Genomic DNA, 27864 nt, shown 5'->3' on the forward strand with positions numbered 1-27864 from the left:
TTCTGTCCCCCACCGGAGTGCGGGTCCTCTACACGCCGTCTCATCGCCCGCTTCCTCTGGGCCAGTCACTTCTCATCATCCTCACGGCACTCACAGACTCACGCTGCCTGCAGAGAGTGAGCTGCTCAGCATGGGACGAGGACGGAGGCAGGCTCCGATGAGGAGCCAAGAGACTTCTGTCCGCCCGCGGACCTGCGTGAAGGAAAAGGACCTCCAGCTTTCCTGACAGCCTGGGCGGCTTGACTCACGAGTTCTCTGTCTGCCTCTACCATTTGCTCAAAACGTCTTCCTCTCTTTTCAGAATAAGAAATCTTAAAAAGGCATATGGAAAAGGCAAGCACGAAAAAGTAGAAGCTTTGAAAGGTAATGAAATAGCCTCATGTGTAACCTAGCGACGTGACTTAGCGACGGCGCCTCCCTGTTACACTGTCTCAGCCACGATTAAGAACAGATATTCCAGATACCATGACTTGCCTTTATTTGAGCACATTATGGTTTCTTCCAAGTAAACTTCAAAATCTTGTAATAATTTGAGGAAGTCGGATGCACCACTGATATCTTATGGGTTTGAAGGATACAGGATAGCATGATACTGTTTATTTTCAACTCATGGTATTAACCCTAAAGCTGTCTTTATTATACTCAGCCTATCTTTAATGACAAGATTGATTTCATTGAAAAAAAATTGTTAGTCAGATAATAATATATATCATGACAACACTGCATATATTCAATGTGTATCATAGAATGTGCAGTTTTATTTTTTTAAGATTTTTTTGATATGGACCGTTTTTAAAGTCTTTTTTGAGTTTGTTACATATTGCTTCTGTTTTACCTTTTGGTTTTTCCACTGGGAGTCAGTGTGGGAACTAGCTCCCTGCCCTGGGATTGAACCCACACCTCCCACATTGGAAGGCAGAGTTAACCACTGAACTGCCAGGGAAGTCCTAGAAGATGCCATTTTAAAGGAATGAATCTGGGGGTGTGTTTTATTTTGAGTATTGCTAGCCAAATATACAGATGCTGTGAGAATTTATAAAAATTTCAGAGACTGTAAAGTTACCATGCAGGCGCTGAGTGTCATCTTCTTGGAATAATGCCAGGCCTGGTACTGGAGGTATACGAAGGCCAGATCACGGGCATCCTCGGTCACAGCGGAGCTGGGAAAACCACGCTGTTAAATATACTCAGCGGACTGTCGGCCCCAACGTCAGGTGAGAAGACAGGCGCGGCAGGACATGAGCACGGGCAAGTGAGCCCAGTGTGCTTCTCATCTGCTCCCTAGTTTCAGTCACGAACCCCAGCAAGCAGTTTCATCAACTACTAGCCACACTCAGGCGCTTGAGAGAGGATCTTTAGAAGGTCCTTCAAGTTATTATTTGACAGATTTCCGTTGAACTCATTTAGGAGAATCTTTGTGGCTTAAATAGGTCATGATAAGTAGCTCTTCTGTTTCCTAATGGGCTTGGATGTATGGAGAACATTAAGTTTTAATTCATCAAGAGTGTACAGTACTCCTTTTAGGTAAAAGGAATATGGATAAACAAAGTATGAGAAAGTAGAAGCTTTGAAGGGTAAAGAAATAGCCTCATATGTAACCTAGTGATGTGATTTAGCAACGGTGCCTCACTGGCAAACTGTCCCGGTTGCTATTAAGAACAAATATTCCAGATATTATGCCTTGCCTGTATTTGAACACATTATTTTTATTTGAGCACATTATTGTTTCTTCCAAGTAAACTTAAAAGCCTTGTAATAATCTTGTTATAACGTTTAAAGGACTTTAGTATTGACACACGTTGCTTTCCGTTTTAAAATCTCGCACATGAGACCTGGATCTTTATCCTGAGGCTGACCGTTTCCCTTCCAGGGTCCGTCACCATCTACAATCACTCACTTTCAGAAGCGGCTGACCTAGAACACATCAGCAAGCTCACTGGCGTCTGTCCACAAGCCAACGTGCAATTTGGTTTCCTCACCGTGAGAGAAAACCTCAGGCTCTTTGCTAAGATAAAAGGGATTCAGCCACATGAAGTGGAGCAACAGGTAGATGCCTAAGCTAGCTGTCACAGCCGCGAGAATGGAACTGCTTACCTAGAAAACCCTAAATGCGTGTGTGTTGTTTCTACACAATTCATCCTCAAAAGGTCCACAAGGCCCTTTGCAATGAACGGCAAAGTGGGAGTTAGTGTCTTTAAGAGGAACGTCTAAGTGTGGACTCAATGTCCTTTGTCAGGTCCAACGGGTTTTACAGGATCTGGAGATGGGAAACATTCAAGACGTTCTTGCTCAAAATTTAAGCGGTGGACAAAAAAGGAAACTGACGTTTGGGACTGCCATTTTAGGAGATCCGCGGGTAAGTCGACCTGAAATTACTGGTGAAATCAGGTGGAGGGTTGTGAAACTGTGGTGTGCAATCACATTTAATTTGTAATTGGTAAATGGAAGAGAACTGTTCCAATGAAGAGTTAGGTGCTAAAATATTTCTCCTAAATAATTTTACAAGTACGGTTGAGTCTTGAACAATGCAGGGTTCGGGGCGGGGGTGGTGGAGGTGGGGGGCTGCTGAGCAACCCTCCCCACAGTGGGAAATCCTAGTAGAACCTTCCAGTCAGCCCTCAGCACACAGGGTCCCACCTCTGCAAACGCATCCAGCCTGGGACTGTGCGCTGTGGTGTGCGGTGAAAACCACCCACGAAAACGCAGACCCGCACAGTTCAAAGCTGTCTTGTTCACCAGTTCGCGGTATATTGCTCTTCGTTTTTTGTTCTTTTTCTTTTTTATTAATTGATTTTGGGTATTCTTATTTACTGAGATACAGTTGCTTTCCAACGCACTGTTAGTCTCCACTGTGCAACTGTGTCCATCAGCCGTGCGCATACATGCGGCCCCTCCCTCTGGGCGCTCCCTCCCCGCCCCCCGCCAGGTCGTCACGGAGCTGAGCTCCCTCCCTGCCCACCCTCCCCCCCAAGGTCATCACGGAGCTGAGCTCCCTCCCCGCCCCCCCCCCCAGGTCATCACGGAGCTGAGCTCCCTCCCTGCCCACCCTCCCCCCCAAGGTCATCACGGAGCTGGAGCTGAGCTCCCTCCCCGCCCACCCTCCCCCCCCAGGTCATCACGGAGCTGGAGCTGAGCTCCCTCCCCCGCCCACCCTCCCCCCCCAGGTCATCACGGAGCTGAGCTCCCTCCCCGCCCCCGCCTCAGGTCATCACGGAGCTGAGCTCCCCGCACTGCAGCAGCTTCCGCTAGCTGTCTGTTTCACACTGTAGTGTGTACATGTCCCTCCTAATCTCCTGACTCACTGTATATCGCACGAACGGGGAAAGCGATTTCAGGGGCTTTCCTGCTGTGCAGGTTTTGCTGTTGGATGAGCCAACTGCGGGGTCAGACCCTCTTTCGAGACACCGGGTGTGGAACCTCCTGCGAGAGAGGAAGTCAGACCACGTGGTCCTCTTCAGCACCCCGTTCATGGATGAGGCTGACGTCCTGGCTGGTGAGCCTTGGGTTTCCTTCGTGTATCTCAGTGACGACTTAGGGACCCAGATGGAACGCGTGTAGCGAAGCTCCGGGCCAGCTCCGAGGGTGTGGCTCCCTCGAGCCAGGGGGGTGGATGGTCCTCTGGCCGATCTGAGTGTCTTCATCTCCGAGGGCATTGTCCCAGCAAGGATTCTGATCCTATTGCAAAGCACCTCACCTGCTATAAAATACAAAGCATACTCCCCAAGATGTGTTATGATTTATCCTGTATGAAGGGGACTTCCCAGGTGGCTCGGCGGTAAAGAATCTGCCTGCAGTGTAGAGACGTGAGAGAGGTGGGTTCAATCCCTGGGTTGGGAAGATCCCCTGGAGAAGGAAATGGCAACCCTCTCCAGTATTCTTGACCGGAGAATCCCCATGGACAGAGGATCCTGGCGGGCTACAGTCCATGGAGTCCCAAAGAGTTGGATACAACAGAGCATGCATGTACACATTCAGTGTATTCGGAATATCAGTTGACTTGAAACATCCTTTTAGTACATGACAATTTGTCTAAATATATTCAAGAATAAACTAACATATCACTTGATTTATCAGATGTCAAAGAACGTGGCTTACTTACGGCCAGAATTAGGATGTGCCTGTGTTAGCAAGTGGTGCTCCTAAAATACACCGTTTGTTCATGAATTTGTTTTTTTTTTTTAATAAATAGTGAAAAAACAACCTCTGAATACCATTTATTTCATTCTTCCAACTTAGATAGAAAGGTGTTTATGTCCAACGGAAGGCTGAAGTGTGCGGGCTCTTCTCTATTCCTGAAGAGGAAATGGGGCATCGGCTACCATCTAAGGTACAGCCCTTGCTGTGTGTTAGAATGTGCTGGAAATGTCAGGGGCATGACATCACTGTTAGCATGTTAACGTAGGTTGCTCCATTAGTAAGACCATTTCGAGAGAGCTATGTTAGAACAACACCAACTGCTCTCTTTCTTAGCTAGAATGAATGACTTATGGGATTGCAGACATTGAGAATATACGAATGATTAAACCAAGTCTGGGTTTCCTTCGTGGCTCAGTGGTAAAGAACCCTCCTCCAATGCAGGAGACGCGATTGGATCCCTGGGTCAGGAAGATCCCCTGGAGGAGGGCATTGCAACCCACTCCAGCGTTCTTGCCTGGAGAATCCCACAGACAGAGGAGCCTGGTGGGCCATGGTCCATGGGGTCGCAAAGAGTTGGGCATGACTTAGTGACTAAATAACAACAACCAGTGAGATTTAAATAGTGTCTAGAAGATATGTTCACAACCCAGTGTTTGCTAAGAGAAATTTATTGACACTCCAGCCTCTCTCTTATCCTGTTTCTAATGTTTATTTTTGCCAGTTGTAGCAATTTCAATCGGAGAAGGCAATGGCACCCCACCCCAGTACTCTTGCCTGGAAAATCCCATGGATGGAGGAGCCTGGTAGGCTGCAGTCCATAGGGTTGCGAAGAGTCAGACACGACTGAGCGACTTCACTTTCATTTTTCACTTTCATGCATTGGAGAAGGCAATGGCAACCTACTCCAGTGTTCTTCCCTGGGGAATCCCAGGGAAGGGGGAGCCTGGTGGGCTGCTGTCTATGGGGTCACACAGAGTCAGAAACGACTGAAGTGACTTAGCAGCAGCAGCAGCAATTTCAATAGCTTCCTCTCTGTTCTCCCTAACTTCATCTTCCCTGTCATTTTTTTCTTTCTCCTTTTAGCACTATTAAGTAATGTCTATCACTTACTAAGCGTGGACTATATTTTAGGTACGTCCAAAGATATTTACATATGGAATATTCATATAATCATACTTAATTCCCCAAATAACTTTAGAAAGATGGTATTATTATGCTTCTTTGACAAGTCAAAGAATTTTAATAATCTGCCCACTCTCCCGTCGTTTATACTGTGCTTAGTCGCTCAGTCGTGTACGACTCTTTGTGACCCCATGGACTACAGCCCACCAGGCTCCTCTGTCCAAAGGATTCTCCAGACAAGAATACTGGAGTGGGTTGCCATGCCCTCCTCCAGGGGATCTTCCCAATCCAGGGATCAAACCCAGTCTCCCACATTGCAATTTGGACCAAGATTATAGATGTGATGTAAATTACTCCCTATACTTCCCAGTAAAGTGTAATATTTCTTAAAAATTAATTCAAGTCATTCCATCCCCAGTGGCTAAATGGATCCCACATTATTCGCTCCAAGTGCTTTGTTGTTGCTCAGTCCCTAAGTCGTGACTGACTCTCTGTGACCCCATGGACTGCAGCACGCCAGGCTTCCCTGTCCTTCACCATCCCCCGGAGTTTGCTCTAGCTCACGTCCATTGAGTCGGTGATGCCATCCATCTGTCGTCCCCTTCTCCTCCCACCTTCAATCTTTCCCAGCATCAGGGTCTTTTCCAATGAGTCGGCTCTTCACAACAGGTGCCCAAAATAGTGGAGCTTCAGCTTCAGCATCAGTCTTTCCAATGAATATTCAGGACTGGTTTTCTTTAGGATGGACTGGTTGGATCTCCTTGCTGTCCAAGGGACTCTCAAGAGTCTTCGCAAACGACACAATTCGAAAGCATCAGTGCTTCAGTGCTCAGCCTCCTTTCTGGTCCAAATTTCACATCGGTGCACGACTACTGGAAAAGCCATCGCTTTGACTAGTGATTACCCACTATATAGGGGTTAAGTGGATCTCACATCATTCACTCTCAAGTGTTTAACTTGATCTAATTCATGATCCACCATAATCTGGGGGCAAGAGCTGATTGAATAAATGCCTCAACTAGAACCAACACAGGCTGTCCTCAGGGGGCCCACACTGTAGTGCCCTGACTCTGCCTAAGGTGGGACGTCTGTGTGCTGACGCATTTTAGCTGTGTTCAAATCTTATCTGCTCTTGAAGGTCTCTGAATGTCTTCTGTTGAACAATAAGCATCCTCTTTATTGCAGCCCTGAAAGCACTATTTTGATTGTTTCCTGAGGCATCTTAATTAACTTCTTTGATCCTCAGTTAAAAAAGTGAAACAATAATACTTACTTTACAGTGAAGGCTAAAAATATTGAAATGAATACCTGACAAGGAACCAGCTGCTCAGCTGGTTTAGCTCACCGTCCCTCCCCCTTCCTCCTGTTACGCGCTGCCTCATATCTCTGTCACGTCCCCAGCTCCTTTAGGGAAGCCACCACATTCTCCCTGTTTGGTATCCTGAAGAGTGAGTCACACAGGGTCTTATAAACTCAGAATACTTTTAGCTACAATTGATTTTTGGGGGTTTGTCTCACCAAAGTCCCTTACGACGTCCTTGTCATTCTACAACCTCAGTAAGTTTCTTTTTCTTTTTAGTGTCAGATAAAGTCTCTGACTTTGTCTTTAAATTTTAATATTTACTTATTTACTTGGCTGCTCCGGGTCTTAGTTGCTGCACGTGGGGTCTAGTTCCCTGACCGTGGATCGAACTGGGGCCCCCTGCATTGGGAGGGAGCATAGAGTCCTAGCCAGTGGACCACCAGGCAAGTCCCAGCCTCGGTAAATGTCAGTGGATGTGACTAATAATAGGGTTTCTTAAATATAATGATTTCATAAAGAACTGTATATGTTCTCATCAAGAAGATGGACCAACTTTGACATGAATAAATTTTGCCCCCTCCAAAAGATAAAATTAGCTAATATATTTTGAGGTTTACATGTTGCCAAGACCTATATGATTCCATACATACTGTGTTTTGTTATGTCTTCCAAAATTCTTGGAGACATGAGTATTATTTCCAATCACAGAGTAGAAAATAGATCCTCAGAGGCCTAAATCTGGAATATGGACCCACAGGACATGGGAACTGTGTTCTTAATGACTGTAGCAGATTAACACTCTTTGTTCCTACCACCTTCACTCTGGCTTGTAGAACTCATACTTTACTGCAAAGAGAGAATTCAAAAGTTGAGATTTTGAACAGATGGAGACAAAATCGCCATTCCCCCACCTGACCCCAGTCAAGATGGAGCCGGATATCTCTTTCTCCCGAATAACAAACCTTGAGCCCCCTTACCTGTCCTTAAGCATCCCTTACTGCTTCTCCCTCTGCAGGTTGTGTAGATTATACAGCGTGGGCTACACTGATATTTTTAAGGCTTGCTCCCTCTATTAGATTATACTGTTTTGTCTCATAAATATTAATGAAGCAACAAACACAGGCTAGGGTTCTTTGTATAGGTGGTGTTGGATAAGAACAGCCTTAACTTACTCTTTTTAAACATCAGTTTGCATCTGAATGAGACGTGTGATCCAGACAGTGTAACATCGATTGTTAAACACCACGTCCCTGATGCCAAATTAACAGCCCAAAGTGAAGAAAAGCTGGAGTATATTCTGCCTTTGGAAAGGACAAACAAATTTCCAGGTAACAGAATGCAAGAGACCACAGAATTGTTTGTAATGATGTGTACGGTCACTGTGGTGTTTAGAATGATGGCTGACATTCGCTGCTTGCAAAGTACGTAGCACTGTGAATTATTTATGACTTATTGTTTAATATTCCAACAGCACTTATGAGTACACTGAGGCAGGAAAATGCTAATTATGTTTCAAGTTACAACATGTGCGGTCAAGAGATACAGGGCGACATCAAGCTACAATGAGAAGCATTAGGGAAATTTGCGTCGGGAATGCATGAGAAGGAGGTCCAGGCAGGGAGAGGTCTGGGCACACCCGGGCGGGGAATCGGATGGGAGCCGAGGGAGCACGCACTGTAGGCAGATGGTGTTATAAGCACCGCGACATAATGTTATAATCTTCACAATTCAACAGTGATCATGATCAGCCTATATGAAAATCAAGAGCTTTGCTGCAAACACAAACGGCTGGAGAGGCATCGATTTCCCAATACGCTGTTTCATTCCCCAAGCATTCTGAGTTGGATTGCACTAAAAAGTGTAACCCATAAAATTGTGTTTGCTTTATTGCGTTCCAAGAAGTTGCCAACTGTTAATGGAAGGTCTTGGGCCAGTCTGCATGCTTGAATTAATAAGCCCGCAACAACTGTGGCTAATAAGGACGTACAGCACCAGGCAAGCTCGGCCGGCAGAGCCAGACTGGCTAGATTCAAAGCCCAGCTCTGCGGGTACTCTCCCTGTCACCCCAAACAGGTTATATTAGTGTACTCCACCTCAGTTTGACCATTTGTAAAAAGCGGTTCATATTAGTACAAACTTTATAGGGTTTTTATGAAGCTTTAATTCATTTACGTTTATTATAAAAGTATTAACTATAAATCAGGCACCTGGAAAGATATCTGACAGGTAGCATCTCTGGTACTTTAGCAAGTTTCAGACACCCTCAGTTTCAGAACGTGCCACCAGGGAAGAAACAGAAAGAAACAATGCTGGCATTTAAAACATGACCCCCTAGTATTTATGACACATGCTCGTTTCAGATGCATTAAAAGTTGATGAAATGTATTCATTTTAGAATCAGTGAAATAATGACCATATTAACTCATACAATGCCTTTGATATGTGTATGGTTTGTGTGCATACGTGTTAAGCTGTGTCCAGCTCTTCTGCAACCCCATGGAGTGTGGCCCAGCAGGCTCCTCTGCCTGTGGGATTTCCCAGGCAAGTATACTGGAGTGGGTTGCAGTTTCCTTCCCCAGGGGATCTTCTGGGCCCAAGGATGGGACCTGTGTCTCCTGCACTGGCAGGTGGATTCCTTGCCACTGAGCCACCTGGGAAGCCGAGCAACTGCATTTTTAAAAAACACATTAAATAAAATAGAATACGTTTTTTTCCCAAAGCCCCCCACATGTGTAGTATTCTAGGCATGAAAACAGAAATTTCTAGACTCTTATACCCAAGCAGGTCTGGAAACTAACACACTGTATCGTTTATTTTAGAAGTGAGGGACTGTCGACAGCACAGGTTTGTTTCTGATGAGTGTATTGGTCCTATCACGTGTTTTCTACTTTGAAAACTATAGTTATTATCAATCTCGTTACAACTGATATTAATTTAGTACATTTTTATGCCTATTTTTAGACCTCTACAGGGATCTTGAAAGCTGTTCCAACCAGGGCATTGAGAATTATGGTGTTTCCCTGACAACACTGAATGAAGTGTTCTTGAAATTAGAAGGAAAATCAGCTTTTGATGAATCAGGTAATAAATAACTTTTTACCTTGAAATTTCTCATTCTGTGCTACATTTTGTCCTGAAGACACACTTGGAATGATGAAGTTACAGGATTTTTGAGGTGCGATGATTCGATGTGGTCTTGGAAAAAATTAGAGCAGGTGAGAAGTCTGCTTCTTGTTTTCTCCCCTCTTCTCTCAATGCTGGTCTCACCTCTTGAATTCTGTCTTTCGTCCCAGACATTTTACTAAAGCCTGTGGAACACAGACCAGGTCTTTATGCAGCTCACATAAATATGCAATATAGTGTTTTTTGAATGTAACTGCTATGGGTAAAAGAAAATTAGAATTGTAAGTTGAAAGTTATTTTCTTGACATATGTGAGGATATTATTTCACTAGTAGGCTTCGCTGGTGGCTCAGTGGTAAAGAATTCACCTGCGGTGCGGAAGGCCCGGGTTCGATCCCTGGGTCAGGAAGACCCCCTGGAGAAGGAAGTGGCGGCCACTCCGGAATTTCACTATTGCTGTTGAAAGATCTGCTGTCAGTCTAATTGTTACTCCTTGGAAAGTTCTCTGCCTTTCTTCTCTAGCTGCTCTAAGCTATTTCTTTTGTCTCTGGTTCACCTTCATCCTGCTGTGTTTAGTCTGGCCTATGCTCTTGTCTTCTTTTCTTTTTTGGTTGATCAGGTGGGAAGTCTTTTTTATATACTTGATAACCTTTGTAAGTGAATTAACCTGGTGTAATTCACTTTTAGGGAACATACATTCAAAGCATCAATTTCTCTAGGCTTCTCTTCCAAAAGAGGTAACTTTATCTAGTTTTCAGGCTTCCCTTGTGGCTCAGATGGTAAAGAATCCAGCTGCAATGCAGGGGACCCAGGTTTGATCCCTGGGTTGGGAAGATCCACTGGAGAAGGGACTGGCAACCCACTCCAGTATTCCTGCCAGGAGAATACTCCCAGGCTCCCATGGACAGAGGAGCCTGGCGGGCTACAGTCCAAGGGGTCACAAAGAGTCAGACATGAATAAGCGATGTTCACTTACCTAGTTTTCAGCTATGGCTATGTTAAAAATATTGTCTCAACCAATTTCATATCCTTCTGTTCTTCATATTCTTTCATATTCTCCTTGGTCAAAAATACTAAGATAGTTTGTCTCTTGCAATAGATTTTTCCAGGCTAAATATGGATTTCTGATCATTATGTTCTCTAGAATGAATTCAGTCCTTTAAAGCTCTGGATACAGAGCTAATTTTTTTTTTCCAGAAAATACGAGATTCCTTTTATTATGTCGTTATTTCTTCTTCCTGTATTGTGTCTTTATATCTTTTTATTTTTTTGCTGTGTTCCTGTCTCCTTAGCAGTTTCTCTAGTGGTGCCCTGAATTAGATTAGTTGCATCTTTGCCCAAGACTCTCTCCTCTGACAACAATTGCTGAAAAGATGATCCTAGGAAAATCTAAATAATGCACGTTGACATCACTGAATCAAGGGACGTGAGTTTGAGCAAACTCCGGGGGACAGTGAAGGACAGGGAGCCCGGTGTGCTGCAGCCCATGGGGTCACGGAGAGTCGGACACGACTGAGCGACTGAACCACGGCAAACGGCTCTTTACAAATGACTGGTTTCATCCTTTGTAGGCCCTGCAGTTTTGGAGCAGTTACAGAGTGGCAGGAACGACACAGGCAGCCTTGCTGAGCCGGAACAGGTTGTGTCGTCCTTCAGTGAAGCAAGCAGCACGGTCGGTGGCCTGGCCCTCTGGAGGCAGCAGCTCTGTGCAGTAGCAAAAGTCCGCTTCCTCAAGTTAAAGAGTGAAAAGAGAGCCCTGCTGGCCATGTGAGTACCTGCGAGTTTCAGGCTCATATGAGCAGTGTCCTGTCAACAAACTCAGGAGAGAAGAACTGCGATGCAAGAAGTTCCAGCAACTGCATGTGGTCTTTTTAACACAGAAACCAGGGTTTCTTTAACTTTTCATTTTCTATTGGAGCGTGTTGTTGTTCTTTTGTGACCCCGCGGACAGAAGCCAGGCTCCTCTGTCCAGGGGATACAGCCAGTCAACAACACTGTGACAGTTTCAGGTGGACAGCGAAGGGACTCAGCCATGCGTACACGTGTCCACTCTCCCCCAGACTCCCCTCCCATCCAGGCTGCCAGGTAACACTGAGCAGAGGCCCCTGTGCTGTACAGCACGTCTTGTTGGTTGTCCATTTTAAACGGAGCAGTGTGTTCGTGTCCATCCCAACAACCACGCATCCTTCCCCTCTCCTTCCCCTCTGGCAACCGTAAGTTCACATAGAAATCAGTTTTAACTGCTTTGGTGAATATGTAATTAAACCAGATAGAGTTTGGGGTTTTTCTTTTAATTTGGACAGAATCTGCTATGATCAGAGGGTTCAAGCAGTTTTTCAGAAGCTTGGAATTCAGGCCCTAGGTTCTAAGGATTTGCCTCTTTCCCCAAAGTGGCTCTGTGCCTGTTTTTATTTTAGCACAGAATTCAAGTCATTGCCTGGAACTTACCTGTAGAGTTCCAGGCCCTTTGTTAAGTAACACCTCCTTGCATGAGTCCTCTCTGCCCAGGACACATATTCATTAAAAACTATTTGTGAGTACTCCTGTATAACACTCTCTGCTACATGTCTTATCGAATAAACCAGACATGAGATTTGGCTTTGGAGGGTGATTAGAAGTACACTGAAGGAGCGTAACGCGACAACAGCCAGGAGATGGAAGCCACCTAGCTGTCCGTCGGCAGATGAATGGGTAAAGAAGTCGTGGTCCCTAAACAATGGAATATCACTCAGTCATAGAAAGGAATGAATCTGAGTCTGTGCTAGCGAGGTGGATGAACTTAGATCCCTTATGCAGAGTGAAGTAAGTCAGAAAAACAAACACCGTATATTAATGTATATATATATATATATATATATATATATATATATATGGAATCTAGAAGGATGGTACTGATGAATCTGTGTGCAGAGGAGAAATAGAAACACAGACATGGAGAACAGAGTTGTGGGTGCAGCAGAGGAAGGAGAGGGCGAGATGAATTGAGAGCCGCACCGACACATACACCCCACAGCGTGTGACATAGAGAGCTGGTGGGAGCTGCTGCATGACCCAGGGACCTCAGTCCGGTGCTCTGTGACAACCTAGGGGGGTGGGATGGGGAGCGGGGAGAGGGAGGCTCAAGAGAGAGGAGACTGTGTATACTCACGGCTGATTCACGGTGTTGTACAGCAGAAACCAACACAACATTGTAACGCAATTATCCTCCAATTAAGAAAAAAAAGCGGAGTGCACAGTTAGACAATATCGTCAGCTGTAGCATTGATACAAGATAAATGATGTCCAAATGGGGCTTCCCAAAAAAGAACCTTACATGAGGGAGAATTTGAATTTGGTGTAAGGAGATGGAGCATGTAGCTAACGAAGAAAAGGAGGATGAAAAAGCAGGCAGAGGAAGTGGCTTGGGGATGGAGATATGTGAGGAGAGGAAGAACTGGAATTAATTTGAGTTAGCTGACATCCTGCAGCACGGGATGTACGAAAGAGTGAGAATAATGTTGATAATACATTAAATAGAGCTAAGGAGTGCGGGCTTTATACAAAGTAAGGAACTAATGAGGTTCTTTTATTATTTTTGAATGAGTAATTGGTATAAGTAGGACAGAATGCCAAGAAACTTAATTGCGCAACCGTGCAAAAAAATTTGGAAATGGTAGGCACTGGAAACAAGGAAAAGAGACCTTGAGGGCAGTTTGAAAGAGGTCAGGAAAAGGCTCATTCAGGTCCAGATTTGCAAAGTAGGAGAGAGGTTTTGGAGGCAAACAGTAATGATATGATAAGCAGAAAATTTCGGCCATTCGGAAAAGGGACATAAGGGAGAGCAATGAGTAGAAAGGGACTGGGGCTCAAGCTCGAGCAAATGAGAAAACGTCATTTACAGGAACTGGGAGCAGGAAGGGGAGGAGGCTCAGGCCGGAGGAAGCCTGGGCGCTGGTGACGTGCCAGCTGGCAGCGTTCCAGAAAAAGATGGCAAGCAGGGCTGAACAGGACGAAGAAGTGGGCACTAGAGAGAGATTTCAGAGTCGTCCTCAGCTGACTTCGTCAACTGGAAAGACGTCTTCCGAGGTGGAGGGGGAGGTGGTTTAGAGATGCACGGAGACCAGGAGCGGACGCACACGAGCCACCTCGCATCAGAAAAAAGAAAAGAGCGGGCGGAACACGGTCACGGGCTTGACTAGTGCCTGTAACTCATTTCTATTTGCGCACTGTTACCTGCTTGGACTGGAAAGCCCGCGACAGTTGCTACAGCTGAGTTGTTTTCTTTTCCCTTTCCTCCTTGCAGATTACTGCTTTTCAGCATCACCTTTGGTCCTCAGCTTTTGGAGCATCTGTCCTATCGGTTACACCAAAAAAGCTATTCTTGGGGATTGTCTCCAAACATGTACTTCCTCTCCCCGGGTCAACCACCTCAAACCCCACTGACCCGCTTACTGGTCGTCAACAGAACAGGTGAACGTGGGGCTGGACGCGCCGGCTCAATGTCGATTCGTGTTGAGAGACTCCCCTAGACCATATGAACCACGAGGGGGAAGGAGTTCTGTATGTTTTAGAAAATTGTAGGTGAGGCCAAACAGGAAACGCATTCCAAAGGGAAAGGTGCAAGGTAGGGAGTTTGTTTTTAAAAACGTGTTTTGCAAGTTTACTTAGACTCTGAAGCATGCTGCACCCAGCAACACAGGAATTTAGGAAAGGGGTTACTGACTGGTTTCTGAGGTCTTCTACAGCATTTTTTAAGTACTATGCAGTTGTGAGCTTTGGAGAAAAAAAAATACTTTCCATATTGCTAAGATGGAAGTTTAATATGGTCGAGGATTTGAATGTTAATTTTAAGTAGCAGTTGTACACAAACAGAAATGATAAGTAAATGCTTCAGCTGTAGGTGAAGCAAGTTTGGCGTTTCCTTGACACCAGAATGGATTTTAGTCCCACGGCGCTGGTTCTGCCTTTGTAAGGAAATCTTTAGAGTCCTTATTATGGTATGCTTTGCGTGACATCATTTACTGTTTTAAAAAATATTCCCTTTTGTGTTTTACTTCATTTTTGCTTCTTTTGATCTTACCCGCATGGTAGGGTCACGCATTGATGACTTCATACATTCACTGAGGCGCCAAAACATCGATTTAGAAGTGGACGCCCTTGGAACAAGAAATGGCCCCAGCGAGCCATCGTACAACGGGGCCATCACTGTGACAGGCAACGACGAGGTATGCCGGGCTCCGACGCCCGTCACGTCAAAGACGGGCAGGAACGTGCGGTTTGAACAACGCACACCAACTGACGCAAGCAGACGGGATAGTTCTCATTTTTAGAGGTTAATTCATTCTGCACATTCTTTATTTGTAAACTGAACGCATCACAAACAAAGCCTACTGCTGTACTTAAGTGAAGGTGCGTTATGGAGCTTTATAGTGAGTGTGTAAAGTGAAAGTCACTCTGTCGTGTCCAGCAGTTTTGAACCTACATGAAATTCTCCAGGCCAGAATACTGGAGTGGGTGGCCTTTCCCTTCTCCGGGATCCTCCCAACCCAGGGATGGAACCCAGGTCTCCCGCATTGCAGGCAGATTCTTTACCAGCTGAGCCACAAGTGTTGCTGCTAAAAATCACGTGATGTATTTTGTTTTACTTTAGGCATAAACAGTCACACAGCTAATGCTGTTGCAGCTGGTACAGATCAAAATGCTGAGCTCCTTGCCGTATGTTGGGAATTAGTTGAATAATATGAGTCATGCTTCACGACACTCAGGCTTTAGCCTTCCTGTGTTGTCCGTCATTTGAAAGCTTTTCTACCATGTACTTTCATTAAATGTTGTATTTGCTTGCTGAGGACTTAGAATGCATATTTGCTATGCTTTAGGATCCCAGATTTTCTATAGCATGTAACACCAAAAGGCTGAATTGCTTTCCTGTACTCATGGACATCATTAGCAATGGGCTACTTGGAATGCTTAATTCTTCAGAACACATTCAGACCGACAGAAGCACGTATTTTGAGGTAAGTGTAGTATTATTTCACTTTTTGTGGGTCATGAGACGTTTTCAGGAAAATACTTGAAATGCTGAAATAACAGGGTAGTTTTTATGAACTTATTCTCGAATGTTTATGTTTTATATGCAACTAAATTAGCATATATATTTATATGTACACACATATGTGTATACATACACATGCAATATTTAGCAATCATTGCAAAACATTGTAACTTTAATTGGATGACAAGGCCAACGAACAACAGAAATACAATTAATTGGAAAAAAATGATGAATTTTGGGCTTAGATCTGTTACCATCTGTGGCCCTCAGTAGTGGGACCTAGTTAAACAGCCAGCATCTTAAATGCCAGGCTTTGTGACCTTGTAACAACCGAACTTTTGTAGGTCTAGGTTTAACAATCCACAAAAAAATGCAGATAAAAAGTTTATCATGGGGCTTCCGTGGTGGCTCAGTGGATAAGAATCTGCCTGCCAATGCAGGAGACATGGGTTCGACCTCTGGTCTGGGAAGATCCCACAGGCCACAGAGCCACTAAATCTGTGGGCCACAACTACTGAGCCTGTGCTCTAGAGCCGGGAGCTGCAACCCCTGGGCCCACGCGCCCGAGCTCCACAGCAGGAGAAGCCGCCGAGGTGAGAAGCCCGAGTGCCGCACCTGGAGAGGAGCCCGTGCGGCAACAGAGACCCGGCACAGCCACAGATAAAAACAAACAGGAAAAATTATAAAGAAAAAAAAAAATCTCGATCACAAAGCTCCCTTAAGAAGGAAACAAGACAATGTTGGCAGGAGGAGCTGGGGCTGAGTTGCTATAAAGACAAGTGGTGGGGCACACGGAAAACCAGAGGCGCTCGGTAATTGCACCTACTATCATTATTGAGGTTAGTACTGTTTGTCTTGGGAATCCTTCAAGTTTCCATTAAAGAATGTTCAGCTGTGACTAGACCAGGGACCGGCTGAATTAGAACCAGAAGACGCACTTGTATAAAATAGGATTGGCCGGCCGTGCCCGGGTCCCGAGTCAGAGCCTCCTCAGGGGGTGACGGTGTGCAGATCCGTATCTTCACATCACCCCTTACGTCCTTCTCTGTGCTGAGTCTCCCTTTGCCTCCTTTAAATGATGCCTTGGGCATACTCTGTAGCTCACTGGTCACTTTCTGTTGTCAAAAATTACTCCAGTGCTGTCCAAAACCTCAAGTTCTTGTCCGGTTCAAAGACATCAGTAAGCAGCAGTCTCGTGGGTGAGGGCCGGGGTGGGCTGTCGGCGGTGTGAGGCACGCTTTCCTCCCCTTCAGCAGTCTAACCTCTTGGAGTGGAGAGGAGAGTGGCCTTGGTCTGGAGCACGCCTTTCCCCTCCTGAGTAAAATGCGGCGGGTGCTGGGAGTGCAGACGGAGGACCCGCAGACCAAGACAAGGATGAGGTGCTGAGGGCTCCCCCAGCCGTCGAGCTGTGGCTGCCCCGGTCCCCTCTGCTTACCTGGTGGCCCCCACCGAGGGGACCTGTGTGGTGGTTTAGGGGAGGGTTTAGCTTGGACCCCCGGCCCTCCCGGAGATGAAGACCTACTCAGCCTTGCAGAACAGAAGTCAGCTCGGGCTGCGGGAGAGACAGCCACACTATCCTGCTTTCTATGGGTTTTTATTGTTTAATGTGCCATCAGTCAGGTAGCGGAACAACTTTGTCTCCTGGGTCTAGAACCTATAACTTAGGGTTTACCTCATAAAATTCAGCTATTTAGGAACATTTTGTAATATATAAATATAAGTAAAATATAATTTGCTTTCATTTCTTAGAATACATTTTAATGTTAAAATCGTTTAAATTTGCCAGTAATTTAAAATTTAAATAGTTTGAATTTACCAGTAATAAAGAAAATGCATTAATCTTCAAATAAATATTTTAAAACTTTAAAGGAGTTATATTCAGTAACAGTTTTATCACTGTAGTGTCTTAGTTTCGGAATTAAATTATGTGGTAACTTAAAAAAAAAATGACTTTACTACAAAATGTTTGCTACCTACCAGCCTAGCTGGCCTTGGGTACCTGTGTAGATAATTTCTCTTAGCGTGAACCCTGTCGATTTCCCCCCCCCCGCCCCCACTCCTGGTCTGCTCCAATTCTGCAAGCCCGTCTGCCTTGAGTCTAAAGCACAGAGCTCACTTCTGACCCCACTCGTGACTTTAACCGTCCATCAGAGTGTCCTGAAGGGTCCCCCACTGGCCACCGTTCATGTCCCTGCCTGACCAACCACCCAACTGGCATCAGGAGTCTCTGTGGGCTCCTCTAGGCCGAGCTCTACACACCCTGCCCGCAGGTCCACGTCCTCTAACATGGACAGAATGTGATGTTTATGAACCAAGTTTTGAGTGAGGGGTCAGCCATTGAGACTAATTGTGAATTTTCCATTCCCAAAGAGGGCCCCTGGTTACTCAGAGGTTAAAGAACCTGATGCAATGCAGGAGACCTGGGTTTGATCCCTGGGTCAGGAAGATCCCCTGGAGGAGGGCATGGCAACCCACTCCAGTATTCTTGCCTGAAGAATCCCATGGACACAGGAGCCTGGTGGGCTAGAGTTCATGGGGTCGCAAATAGTCAGACACGACTGAGCGACTGACACACACTAAAGATATTCCAGATCTGGAAAGCCAGCAGGGGTGACCACAGGCAGAGATCAGAGGTGCTGAGGCAGACCTGGGTGCGATTTCTTCCCTTTATCTCCACATGTGCATCTCTGTTCAGGCGGTGCTGACCTGCTGCAAGAGCTCAGAGGGGCTCTCCATTTAGGAGGGGCTGAGAGAGGGTAAGCAGCTCTCAAGGCTCAGGGTCCCGACCTCAGAGATGAGCAAAGCAGTGAGGCAACCAGTCACCGATTAGAGGTGACTTCTCTCCAGGCTTCGAGCCAAACCCAAAGCCCTCTTTAACCTGTACAGGGCTTTGCATCGCTTTAACTCAATGCTTTTATGTGGCGTGTGGGCTGACCATTTTTCTCCAAGCCCAGACACCTACCTACTCAATTCATACCGGCCAGCACTCTGAAGGCATTTGAGCTTCCTCCATTATGTTGAATGAGAGAAATGATTCCTCCTGCATGTTGAGCTGAACTGACTTGGTCTCAGGTTCTGAATGTACCGCAGTGGCTCCTCCGTTGACAGCCCACGACCTCTGTCTATTAAAAGTCAGCCTCAATGCAGTCAGCGCAGTGCTGGGGAGAAGAGGTTGTGTGATTACGTCTCCCGTTGTTAACCATGGGAGCGTATCCAGTTCACGCGATGCAGTGGAGTTTGCTTCTTCGTGAATCAATCAGGATGCACGTTCAAATGTCCCAGCTGCTATAACACACGACTAAGGAAGCGAAGTTTCAAACAAACAGGACCTTGGGACGTGCTCTGGGTAGTTAGACCGCTTCACGCGTTGAAATGATTTGGTTTAGAAATAGTATAAATGAAGTCTATACCTGACCGCCCACGTGTTCGGCATGATTTCAGGAGCACACGTCTAACGAGCACGAGTACCTGGGCATGGCCTTCTTCTGGATCCCTGGGGCGGCCTGCTTCACTCCGTACATCGCCATGGGCAGCATCGGTGACCATCAAGTGAGAACAGCTATGCAGCCCGTGTCCTGCTCCGTACCCTGTAACACCCACACGGAGAGTGAGACGAAGTAGATACAGGCAGACGGACGACTGAATCACTCCGCCGTGTGCCTGAAACAACACGACGTTGTCAACCGACTATACTCCCATATAAAATAACAATTAATAAAAGCTGAGCAATAAGAAAAAATGCGACAAAAGGGATTAAGTCAAATTTCTCAAATTTTCCTCCCTGAGAGAAAAAATTGTTTCCTATACTAAGTAGTAATGATAATAAAAAGCAAAAGTCCTTATATGTTCTTTTATATTTTTATTGGAGTATAATCGCTTTACCACGTTGTGTTGGTTTCTGTCTACAAGGTGATTCAGCCGCATGTATACACATATCCCCTCCTTCCTGAACCTCCCCTCCCCACGCCACCCCTCCCCCACCCCTCCCCGGGTCACCCCAGAGCCCCGAGTGAGCTCCCCGCGCTGTACAGCAAGCTCCCGCCAGCTCTCTGCCTCCCCATGCCACCCCTCCCCGCCCCCCCACCCCTCCCCCCTCCCCCACCCCTCCCCCCTCCCCCACCCCTCCCCCCTCCCCCACCCCTCTCCCTTCCCATGCCACCCCTCCCCCATCCCCCCTCCCCCACCCCTCCCCCCGGGTCACCCCAGAGCCCCAAGCTGAGCTCCGGGCGCTGCGCAGCAGCTCCCACCAGCTCTCTGCCTTACACACGGTAGCGTATATGGGTCAGCGCTACTCTCCCAATTGCTATGTTCTTAACACCCTGTGACCCCGCCCCCGTCTTATGACCACACATATGTATGTGCATCGTGCACCTAATTTAAACAGTGGAGGGTCAACCATTTGAATAAAAGCTTGGCGAATATACGGAATATGCTATTTGCCTTAAATGAGAGACCTCAGGAAGGATAGCTCAGAAGGTACCATCAACGGGCTGGGAACCGCGGATTCTGTCTGGCAGGTTCTACTTCCCTGCTGACACCATCCCATCCCCATTCCAGACGGAGGCGAGGTTCTCCGGTGTAACAGCCCTAAGCAATGCACCAGAGTACTTTGGCTTATTGCTGGAAAAGAGTGTCCCTTTAAAGCTTCTTTTTGTGAAGATTGTATAAGAATGTCAGGAACCCACGGTAGACTTTCTGTGCATCCATGGTGCTTCCCTGCCACACAAGTTCCTCCTCGTGTCTCCACGTCCTTAGCGTCCTCTGCTGGGGTTCCCTCTGCACCACTGAGCCTTGTGAAAGTTCAGCAGGTGCTGCTGGTGGACTCAAATTAATTTTCACTTACCCTGCTCTTAAACTATCCTTCTCTTGAGCAATTTCTCCCATAAGAAGCAAAGCAAGATGCCAATTATAAGTGTGCTGTTTACATTCGGCATAAAGCTTAAGAATCTTCCAGGAAATTGTGCACCTCCTTCTCTTGAAACTCTGTGCATCTTGCAAGGCAAGTGTCAGAGGCATCAGTAGCTTTGACAAGAAAAGAATAAGAATCTTCTCACCACGGCAATGCTGTGTAGATCCCTTCTTCCTGGAGACAAGGTGGCATACAGCATTATCAATGCCCCTGAAATAGGAACAGGGCAAGTCACAGTGTCACTTGCTAAATTAGCATAATATATAAGAGAGACAAAGGGGAAATGAATGCTTTTGTGATGCATATTTGCAATTTCTCCAGCCTAAACTATTCAAAACTTTTGACGATTCTTTTGCTTCTTTATCAGAAAAAAGTTCACTCCCAGCTGCGGATCTCAGGCCTCTACCCTTCCGCTTACTGGTTTGGGCAGGCGCTGGTGGACGTTCCCCTGTACTTCTTGATCCTCCTTCTAATGCAAATAATGGATTATGTTTTTAACCCAGACGAGTTTGTGTTTATCATTCAAAGCCTGGCAGTTCAGGTAAGTGGCAAAAGTTATCAAATGGCTTTCCTAGACTACTTTTAATAAATGCAGTTGCATTATCCATCTTCAACCAAAGAACCTCCCATTATGTTTGTTACAGCTTAGATCTGGAAAGCTGAGTTTAACTTGTTGTTCAGTCCCTAAGTTGTGTCCAGCTCTTTGCAACCCCATGGACTGCAGCACGCCAGGCTTCCCTGTCCATCACTATCTCCAGGAGTTTGCTTAGATTCATGTCCATTGAGTCAGTGATACCATCCAACCATCTCATCCTCTGTCATCCCCTTCTCCTGCCTTCAATCTTTCCCAGCATCAGGGTCTTTTCCAATGAGTCGGCTCTTCGCATCAGGTGGCCCAAGTATTAGAGCTTCAGCAACAGTCCTTCCAGTGAATATTCAGGGTTGATCTCCTTTAGGATTGACTGGTTTGATCTCCTTGCTGTAGGGTTTAAATATAAATATGTACTTAGATAGCATTTACCTTAGGTGACTGTAGTATTTCTATTTTCAGACCCTGTGTATAATTGGCTATGTCTCATCTCTTGTTCTCCTGACGTATGTGATTTCATTCATTTTCCGCCACGGGAGGAAGAACAGTGGCATTTGGTCATTTTTTTTCTTAATTGTAAGTACGCGTGTGGCGCATGTTACTTTATTTTTAAACTATTTTTAATAGTTCTGAGAATGTATATTTCAATCTTTGTAGTAAGCATGGTGGTAAATTAATATTGCTTTCAGAATGTTATACTTTGCTCAAACTATGCTCTTTTTATTTTAGGTCACCTTCTTCACCATTGTTGCTAATTATCTGAATGAATACGGATTCCTAGGGCTGTTTCTCTGCACCATATTAATACCACCCTTCACACTGATTGGTGTTCAACTCATTTTTTCTGAGGTGAGTAATTTCACGTCTGTTCTGGGCTCATGAAATGTGCTGCCGTTGGAGAAAACCTTGGATATGATGCAACCTACGTAGAGCCCTCAGCCGGTCAGCATTCAATGCCTGTCTTCAGAAGATCACTTCACTTCCCACAGGCGAGGGTCACAGTCTCCTTCAGGAGGAAGCCCCGCCATTCTTTATCAAGATCAGAGGCAAAGGCACAGTGGTGGAATTTTGCAGTTCTCTTGGTCACCCTCACACCTGGGGGCAAAGGGCCTACTGGGAGGTGGCAGAGATGCCCTTTTGCTATTCGTTCCAGACACACAAAGTTTAAGGTTCCTAAGAGACGTGCGGTGGGAAATGGCAAGTGGTCACTTGACATAGGAGCCTGAAACTCAGTGTGTGTGTTCAAAACAAAAGCTGAACCCCTGAGATTCACATGCTTGTGAGTGATGTTTAAAGCCACAGGACTAGCTTGTATAATCTACAGAGTAAGCATTGTTAGATTGAAAAGAAAATGAAGCGTTTGGCTTTGAACTACAAACTTTGAAGATTGGGAAGAGGAGGACTCCACAAACCAGTTTAAGAAGGAGCCTGTGAGGGATGAGAAAAAAAGGAGGAAATTTGTGCACCAGAATCTCATCTCTCAAACCCACCCTGAACACTTAGGGTAAATAAGGATGTGTGTCGGATGGCAACAAAGCATACTTCAAAAAGGATAGAGGGATTCGTCTAATGAGCGGTCTAGAAAGATGATAATTGAGAAGAAACTGCTGGGCTGGACCAGATTAGAGTCCTTGGTGATGTTCACAAGACAGGTTTCAGTGGAAGGGTGGACACAAAGCTTAGAAGGAGCGAGCTTAGTATATAATGCAGAGTGAAGAGCTAGTGAGGTGGTCATAGACACATAGTTCTAGGAGCTTTGCTAAAAAGAGTAGCACTGAGATGGAAGAGTGGATGAGTGAGATTAGATTTAGGTTTAAGAAAGGAGATTCTGTGCTGATGTGAGAGAAATTTTAGATGAAAGAAAGATGGAGTAGCTTGGAAGCCAAGTCCTTGAAGATCTGGGAAAAGATGGCATAGAGAGCACAAGCTGTGTGGGGTGGGAGGGCTCCTGTCACTAAAGCGGGAGTCTTCCAGACGCAGACAGAGAGGCGGGGCGGTGGTGGGACGGGAAGGGTGGGGCAAGTCGAGAGAGTGGCGTTGACAGTACACACCAGCGCGCGTAGGACAGCAAGCTAGCGGGAAGCTGCACAGGGAGGTCGGCTCAGTGCTCTGTGAGGACCTAGAGGGTGGGCTGGGGAGGGGGGTGGATCAACAGGGAGGGGATGTATGCATATTCGTATAGCTGATTCACTCCATTGGCTGGCAGAAACCAACACAACATTGTAAAGAGATGATACTGATCTTTGCCGGGTCCAATTTAAAAAAAAAAAAAGCCACAGGAAAAAAAAAGATCATGACCAGAGCATATGGAAACTGAAATATTCTCCTTTCTTAGGGAGAAAGGGTAAATTATCATCTGAGTGAAGTGAAGGGAGGTCTTGGGACTTTGAAGGTAGAAGAAAAGATGTGAAAAATTGTTTCAGAGGGCAGGTCAGCAGAACGGAGACAGTGCCAGAGGACCCCCCCGACCCTACTTTCCAAGTGAAGTCAGCAGAGTTAAGTTTCTGTCATCTTGTCTGCTTCTCTTGTGTAACTCAGGAGACGTGGAGAATTAGGTTTGACCAGGGTTAGGGTTTTGCCAGATGAGTTGATGAAGCAAAGGGAGAGCTCATGACAACGGACCGTGGCGTCTAAGCTCGGGAATGAGGAAGGGAAGGAGATAAGGAGGGGGTCTGTGGACAGAGGAGTGGTGGGTGGAGCGTCACCAACTCCAAATTATAGAGAAAAGATACTCAGAATAAAATTGGTGGCAGACAGGGCAAAGACCAGGGAGCCTGAAGTCGATTTTGCATATGATCCAGTCCTTGGATGTTAGCAAGATGACGTCAGGATCCTGGCAGGTCATCTAATATGAAAACAATCATCTTAGACGGTGGATGGCTGTGTTGGTTAGAGATTTACTACATCAGATTAAAGATGCTCAGAAAAGAAGTCTTGGGAAAGACAGCTCGAGAAACAAAACAGATCCTTTGCCCCTCATTCACAAAAGCACTGGGAGGCCTTTTAGATAGTGCTGATGGAAACCACACCTTTGAGCGTGTGCAGGTGAAAGCCCAGGCGAAGAGCTTTGTCTTCTGGCTGAGGGACGGTCACAGGTGTTCCCCAGAGCAGGGGGAGCGGGTGACAGAGCAGCGCGATGGTTCTATAGCACAGGTGTGGCGAGAAAGGCAGCGGGCGGGGGGTAAGTCCAGGCACGTCTTGCCCTTGGCTTCAGTGGGTCCCACAGCACCACCCAGGTTTCTGCTAGCAGAGCAAATCCTGCTCACTCCTGCACAGACGCATCTGAGCTACAGCCAAACTCAGGTGGGCAGGTAGGTCGCCAAGTGACCTTGGAAGCAAGGAAGGTGCGCAGTTAGGAACTGACTCTTACCCGATGTAGAAGATAACTCACGTAGAATGCAGACGAGTCGTTTAATGGGCATCATTTTTTGTGGGAAGAGATTCACACACAGATTAAGGTGCGTCTAAACACCCCTTTCTCCTCGTTTCACAGATTTCTCCCGACTCTGTGGATTACTTGGGGGCTTCAGAACAGCAGGTTGCATTTCTGACATTGCTAATCGTAAGAAGATGGTTTCATTTAAATGTTCTTGCCTGAGGGGACAGCTTTGTATGCTCTGTGTTAAATGAACAGTTTTAATTCCTGACTTCTGGCATCTGGCCACTAGTTAATACTCATCGTCTGACACTGAGTGGGAAGCCCGAACTCTCAGTGCTGTGGGTAGTGCTAGTATCAACTCATTATTATTTCTTTTCTTACAATAATTTTATTTATTTACTTAAAAATAAACAGAGAAGCCTGCGTGGGCTCTCTCTTGTTGCAGAGCTGGGGCCGCGCTCTAGCTGTGCTGTGTGGGCTCCTCACTGCCCCGGCTTCTCTAGTGGTGGAGCACGGGCTCTGAGCTCTCAGAACTGAGTGAGCTGTGGTTCCCGGGCTCAGCTTCCCTGTGGCATGTGGGATCTTCCCAAATCAGGGATCGAACCCATGCCCCCTGCACTGGCCGGCAGAGTCTTCCCCACTGAGTCACCAGGGAAGCCCAGCTTACTATTTCTGTCATGATTTCTCTTAAGTACAGTAACACAGACTAGGAGAGCTTCATAAAATATTAATGATATTATTTTTCAATCTTGTGAAAATGTTACCAAATCCTTAAAAACCTTGTACATGATCAAGCTCCTTAAATCAGTTCCAATATGGGAGTTGCTCTTGTACTGATGCTCATGGTGATTGTCTTTCTCTCCCCAGCCTTACCTTCATTTCTTCATTTTCCTCTTTATCTTACGATGTCTGGAAATGAAATTTAGGAAGAAACCAATGAGAAAGGATCCTGTGTTCAGGTTAAGAAAATTCAAATACTATTTCACGTCTTATTTTAATACTCATTGTTTAAAGACATTTTAATATGTCTAATTAATTGCATAGAAAGTGTTGTGTAGAATTGTTCTAAAGGGACTGTGTAGAGTTGTTGTTCAGCCACTCAGTCGTGTCCAACCTTTGTGACCCCATGGACTGCAGCAGGCCAGGCTTCCCTGTCCATCACCAACGCCTGGGCACATCTATGCAAGCAGTTGGATAAGTCTAAGCATCCAGGAAGGAGGAGTAGCTGAGCGAAAGGATGAAAGTTGGAAAAAACACCTCCTTCTGCAGATTTGAGAAGGCCGCTGGAACGAACTTGGAGGCCTGTATTGCAGGACCATGAAAAACGGAAGCTCAGTACTGGAGGGTCTTGGGTAGAGAAGCTTAGGGAGAGTTTTGAAAGTTACACAGTGGAAGATGAAGACAGATGTGCTTTGAAAACCTTGCCTTACTCAGAAGAGGAATCAAGCTCAAGTCCAGCTTAAGCGAGCAGAGCAGGAGAGGGGCAGGGAGACAGCTCTGTTTTAGGGCATCGGCTGCCAGTGCAAGTTTGGGAGCAGCCGTAAACCAGAGGTGTGGGACGATGGAGGAGAGGATTCGGTTGGTAGCAGTCGGAAAAGGGTAATTCTGACACACATTCCCAAGAAGCGACGGTGCTCAGTTACTGGTGAGTCCGAGTCCTGGGTTCTGAAGGTCATGCCTCCGATGATAAGCATTTTGGTCTGGTGTTACCACAAAGCCTCAGAATTCTGAAGTGTCTGTGCTAAAATTACAGTTCCTAGGTTCCTTTCACGGGCAGCCCTGCCTCCAAATCCTTTTCCAGAGACGTCACGACCGATAAGGAGCGTTATGCTCAGGCAAAAAGCCAGGCTGAAGCGAAAGTAGCATCACTGATGGGAGCAAGGCTGTTTGAAAGGACAACAGTGTCGACTGGAAACTGAGTCTGCTGTGGATTCTCTACCATCTGAGCCACAAAGGGAGCCCCACAGCTACTCAATCTGTCCAAATAATTGATCGCAGTACATACAAAATTCACCATTTGGGGGCACGTTTCCCGCTGGAAACCTCTTAGATTTGCACTGTTTTGCTTTTAGAATTTCGCCAAGGAGCAGTGCTGTTTTTGCAAACCCAGAGAAACCTGAAGGGGAGGATGAAGACGTCCAGACGGAAAGAAGGCGAACAGCAGACGCTGTGGCCGCCCCAGACGCGGAGGAGGTAGAGCCGTGAAATCACACATAGGGCACTTGACTCTGTCCGGGCAGGGGGGCCAGTGCGCAGTCTGTCTTTTCCGAAAACACGTGAGGTTCTTTAGTCCTTACACATGGAGCCCATCGTTTGACTTCTGTGAGTATGCAGTGCCCACAAAGATGGGAGAACCGAGGAAACACACACACACTGACTTCTTCATGCCTTTTTCAGAGTCGTAGTTTTGGCAAATAAAGCTAATCATCACAAAACCAAAGCGAGACATTGAAAGTTTTCTAAACTGAGTACAGTTCACTGCAGTTCAGGGCAGAGAGTTCCTCTGAGGTGTGTGTGTCTTTGTGTGCCCGGATGCGTCTGTTTGTGTGTCTGTGTGTGTGTTTGTGTGCCTGTGGGTGTGTGTACATGAACACACCTCTTCACAGACCTACTGGTTGGGTGGATGTCTCTATTCCAGTTTTCAGAGGAACAGCAAGCAGGAATCGTGTGCTGCAGTACAGATGTCTTTTCCCTGAAGGGATGTACGAGACTGGGGCAGTTTGCTGGAAAATGGCAGTTTCTAGCGGGGAGGGCTGGTCTGACTCATGGCATCTAGCAGGAGAGATCTGGACCCGGGGAGGAGGGGACACGCGCTCGTTTCACGGTGAGAATGAAGCTGCATCGGACTTTCCTTGCCTTTCCAGAAACCTGCCATTGTGGCCAGCTGTCTACGGAAGGAATATGCAGGCAGAAAGAAAAACTGTTTTGCCAAGAGGAAGAAAAAAGTAGCCACAAGAAACGTCTCTTTCTGCGTGAAAAAAGGTGGGAACCAGTCGTTCTGCTGGCAAAGCCGTCTTGACCCGTGACCGTAAGGTCTCCTGAAGGGCCTGGGAGGGTCTGAATCCGGGACTGTCTGCAGATGAACCCGGAGGGCAGCCAGCCCTCCTCCACAGGCTACGGCCGAGCCAGCCTGTGGAAAATCTCAGCTATAATTACAATGGTGTTTCCTTGCATAGGAAGACAGTTCTGTTCCATTCAGACAGACACACAGAAAAAAGCAACGATGAGAACAATGACCAAAAAGGAGGCGGTCCTTCTGTTAAGAAGGCTGG

At 46.3% G+C, this 27864-nt stretch overlaps 1 protein-coding gene across 4 annotated transcripts in view; it reads left to right on the forward strand.

The window, feature by feature from the left end:
- Positions 1–27864, forward strand: part of LOC133232970 (ATP-binding cassette sub-family A member 9-like) — a 61609-nt gene that overhangs the window by 21104 nt on the left and 12641 nt on the right. For all 4 annotated transcript variants that reach the window (XM_061393003.1, XM_061393002.1, XM_061393004.1 and 1 more), the window contains 20 exons: positions 302–363; positions 1104–1214; positions 1871–2046; positions 2237–2356; positions 3355–3493; positions 4237–4327; positions 7751–7890; positions 9524–9643; positions 11256–11451; positions 13967–14133; positions 14755–14888; positions 15540–15677; positions 19157–19264; positions 20992–21165; positions 21676–21789; positions 21943–22062; positions 24707–24775; positions 25460–25551; positions 26665–26785; positions 27457–27574. In XM_061393003.1, coding sequence (XP_061248987.1) covers positions 302–363; positions 1104–1214; positions 1871–2046; positions 2237–2356; positions 3355–3493; positions 4237–4327; positions 7751–7890; positions 9524–9643; positions 11256–11451; positions 13967–14133; positions 14755–14888; positions 15540–15677; positions 19157–19264; positions 20992–21165; positions 21676–21789; positions 21943–22062; positions 24707–24775; positions 25460–25551; positions 26665–26785; positions 27457–27574 — 2510 coding nt within the window. The remainder of the gene's footprint in view (positions 1–301; positions 364–1103; positions 1215–1870; positions 2047–2236; positions 2357–3354; positions 3494–4236; positions 4328–7750; positions 7891–9523; positions 9644–11255; positions 11452–13966; positions 14134–14754; positions 14889–15539; positions 15678–19156; positions 19265–20991; positions 21166–21675; positions 21790–21942; positions 22063–24706; positions 24776–25459; positions 25552–26664; positions 26786–27456; positions 27575–27864) is intronic.

Source organism: Bos javanicus, chromosome 19 (genome assembly GCF_032452875.1).
Source record: "Bos javanicus breed banteng chromosome 19, ARS-OSU_banteng_1.0, whole genome shotgun sequence".
Lineage (NCBI taxonomy): Eukaryota > Metazoa > Chordata > Mammalia > Artiodactyla > Bovidae > Bos > Bos javanicus.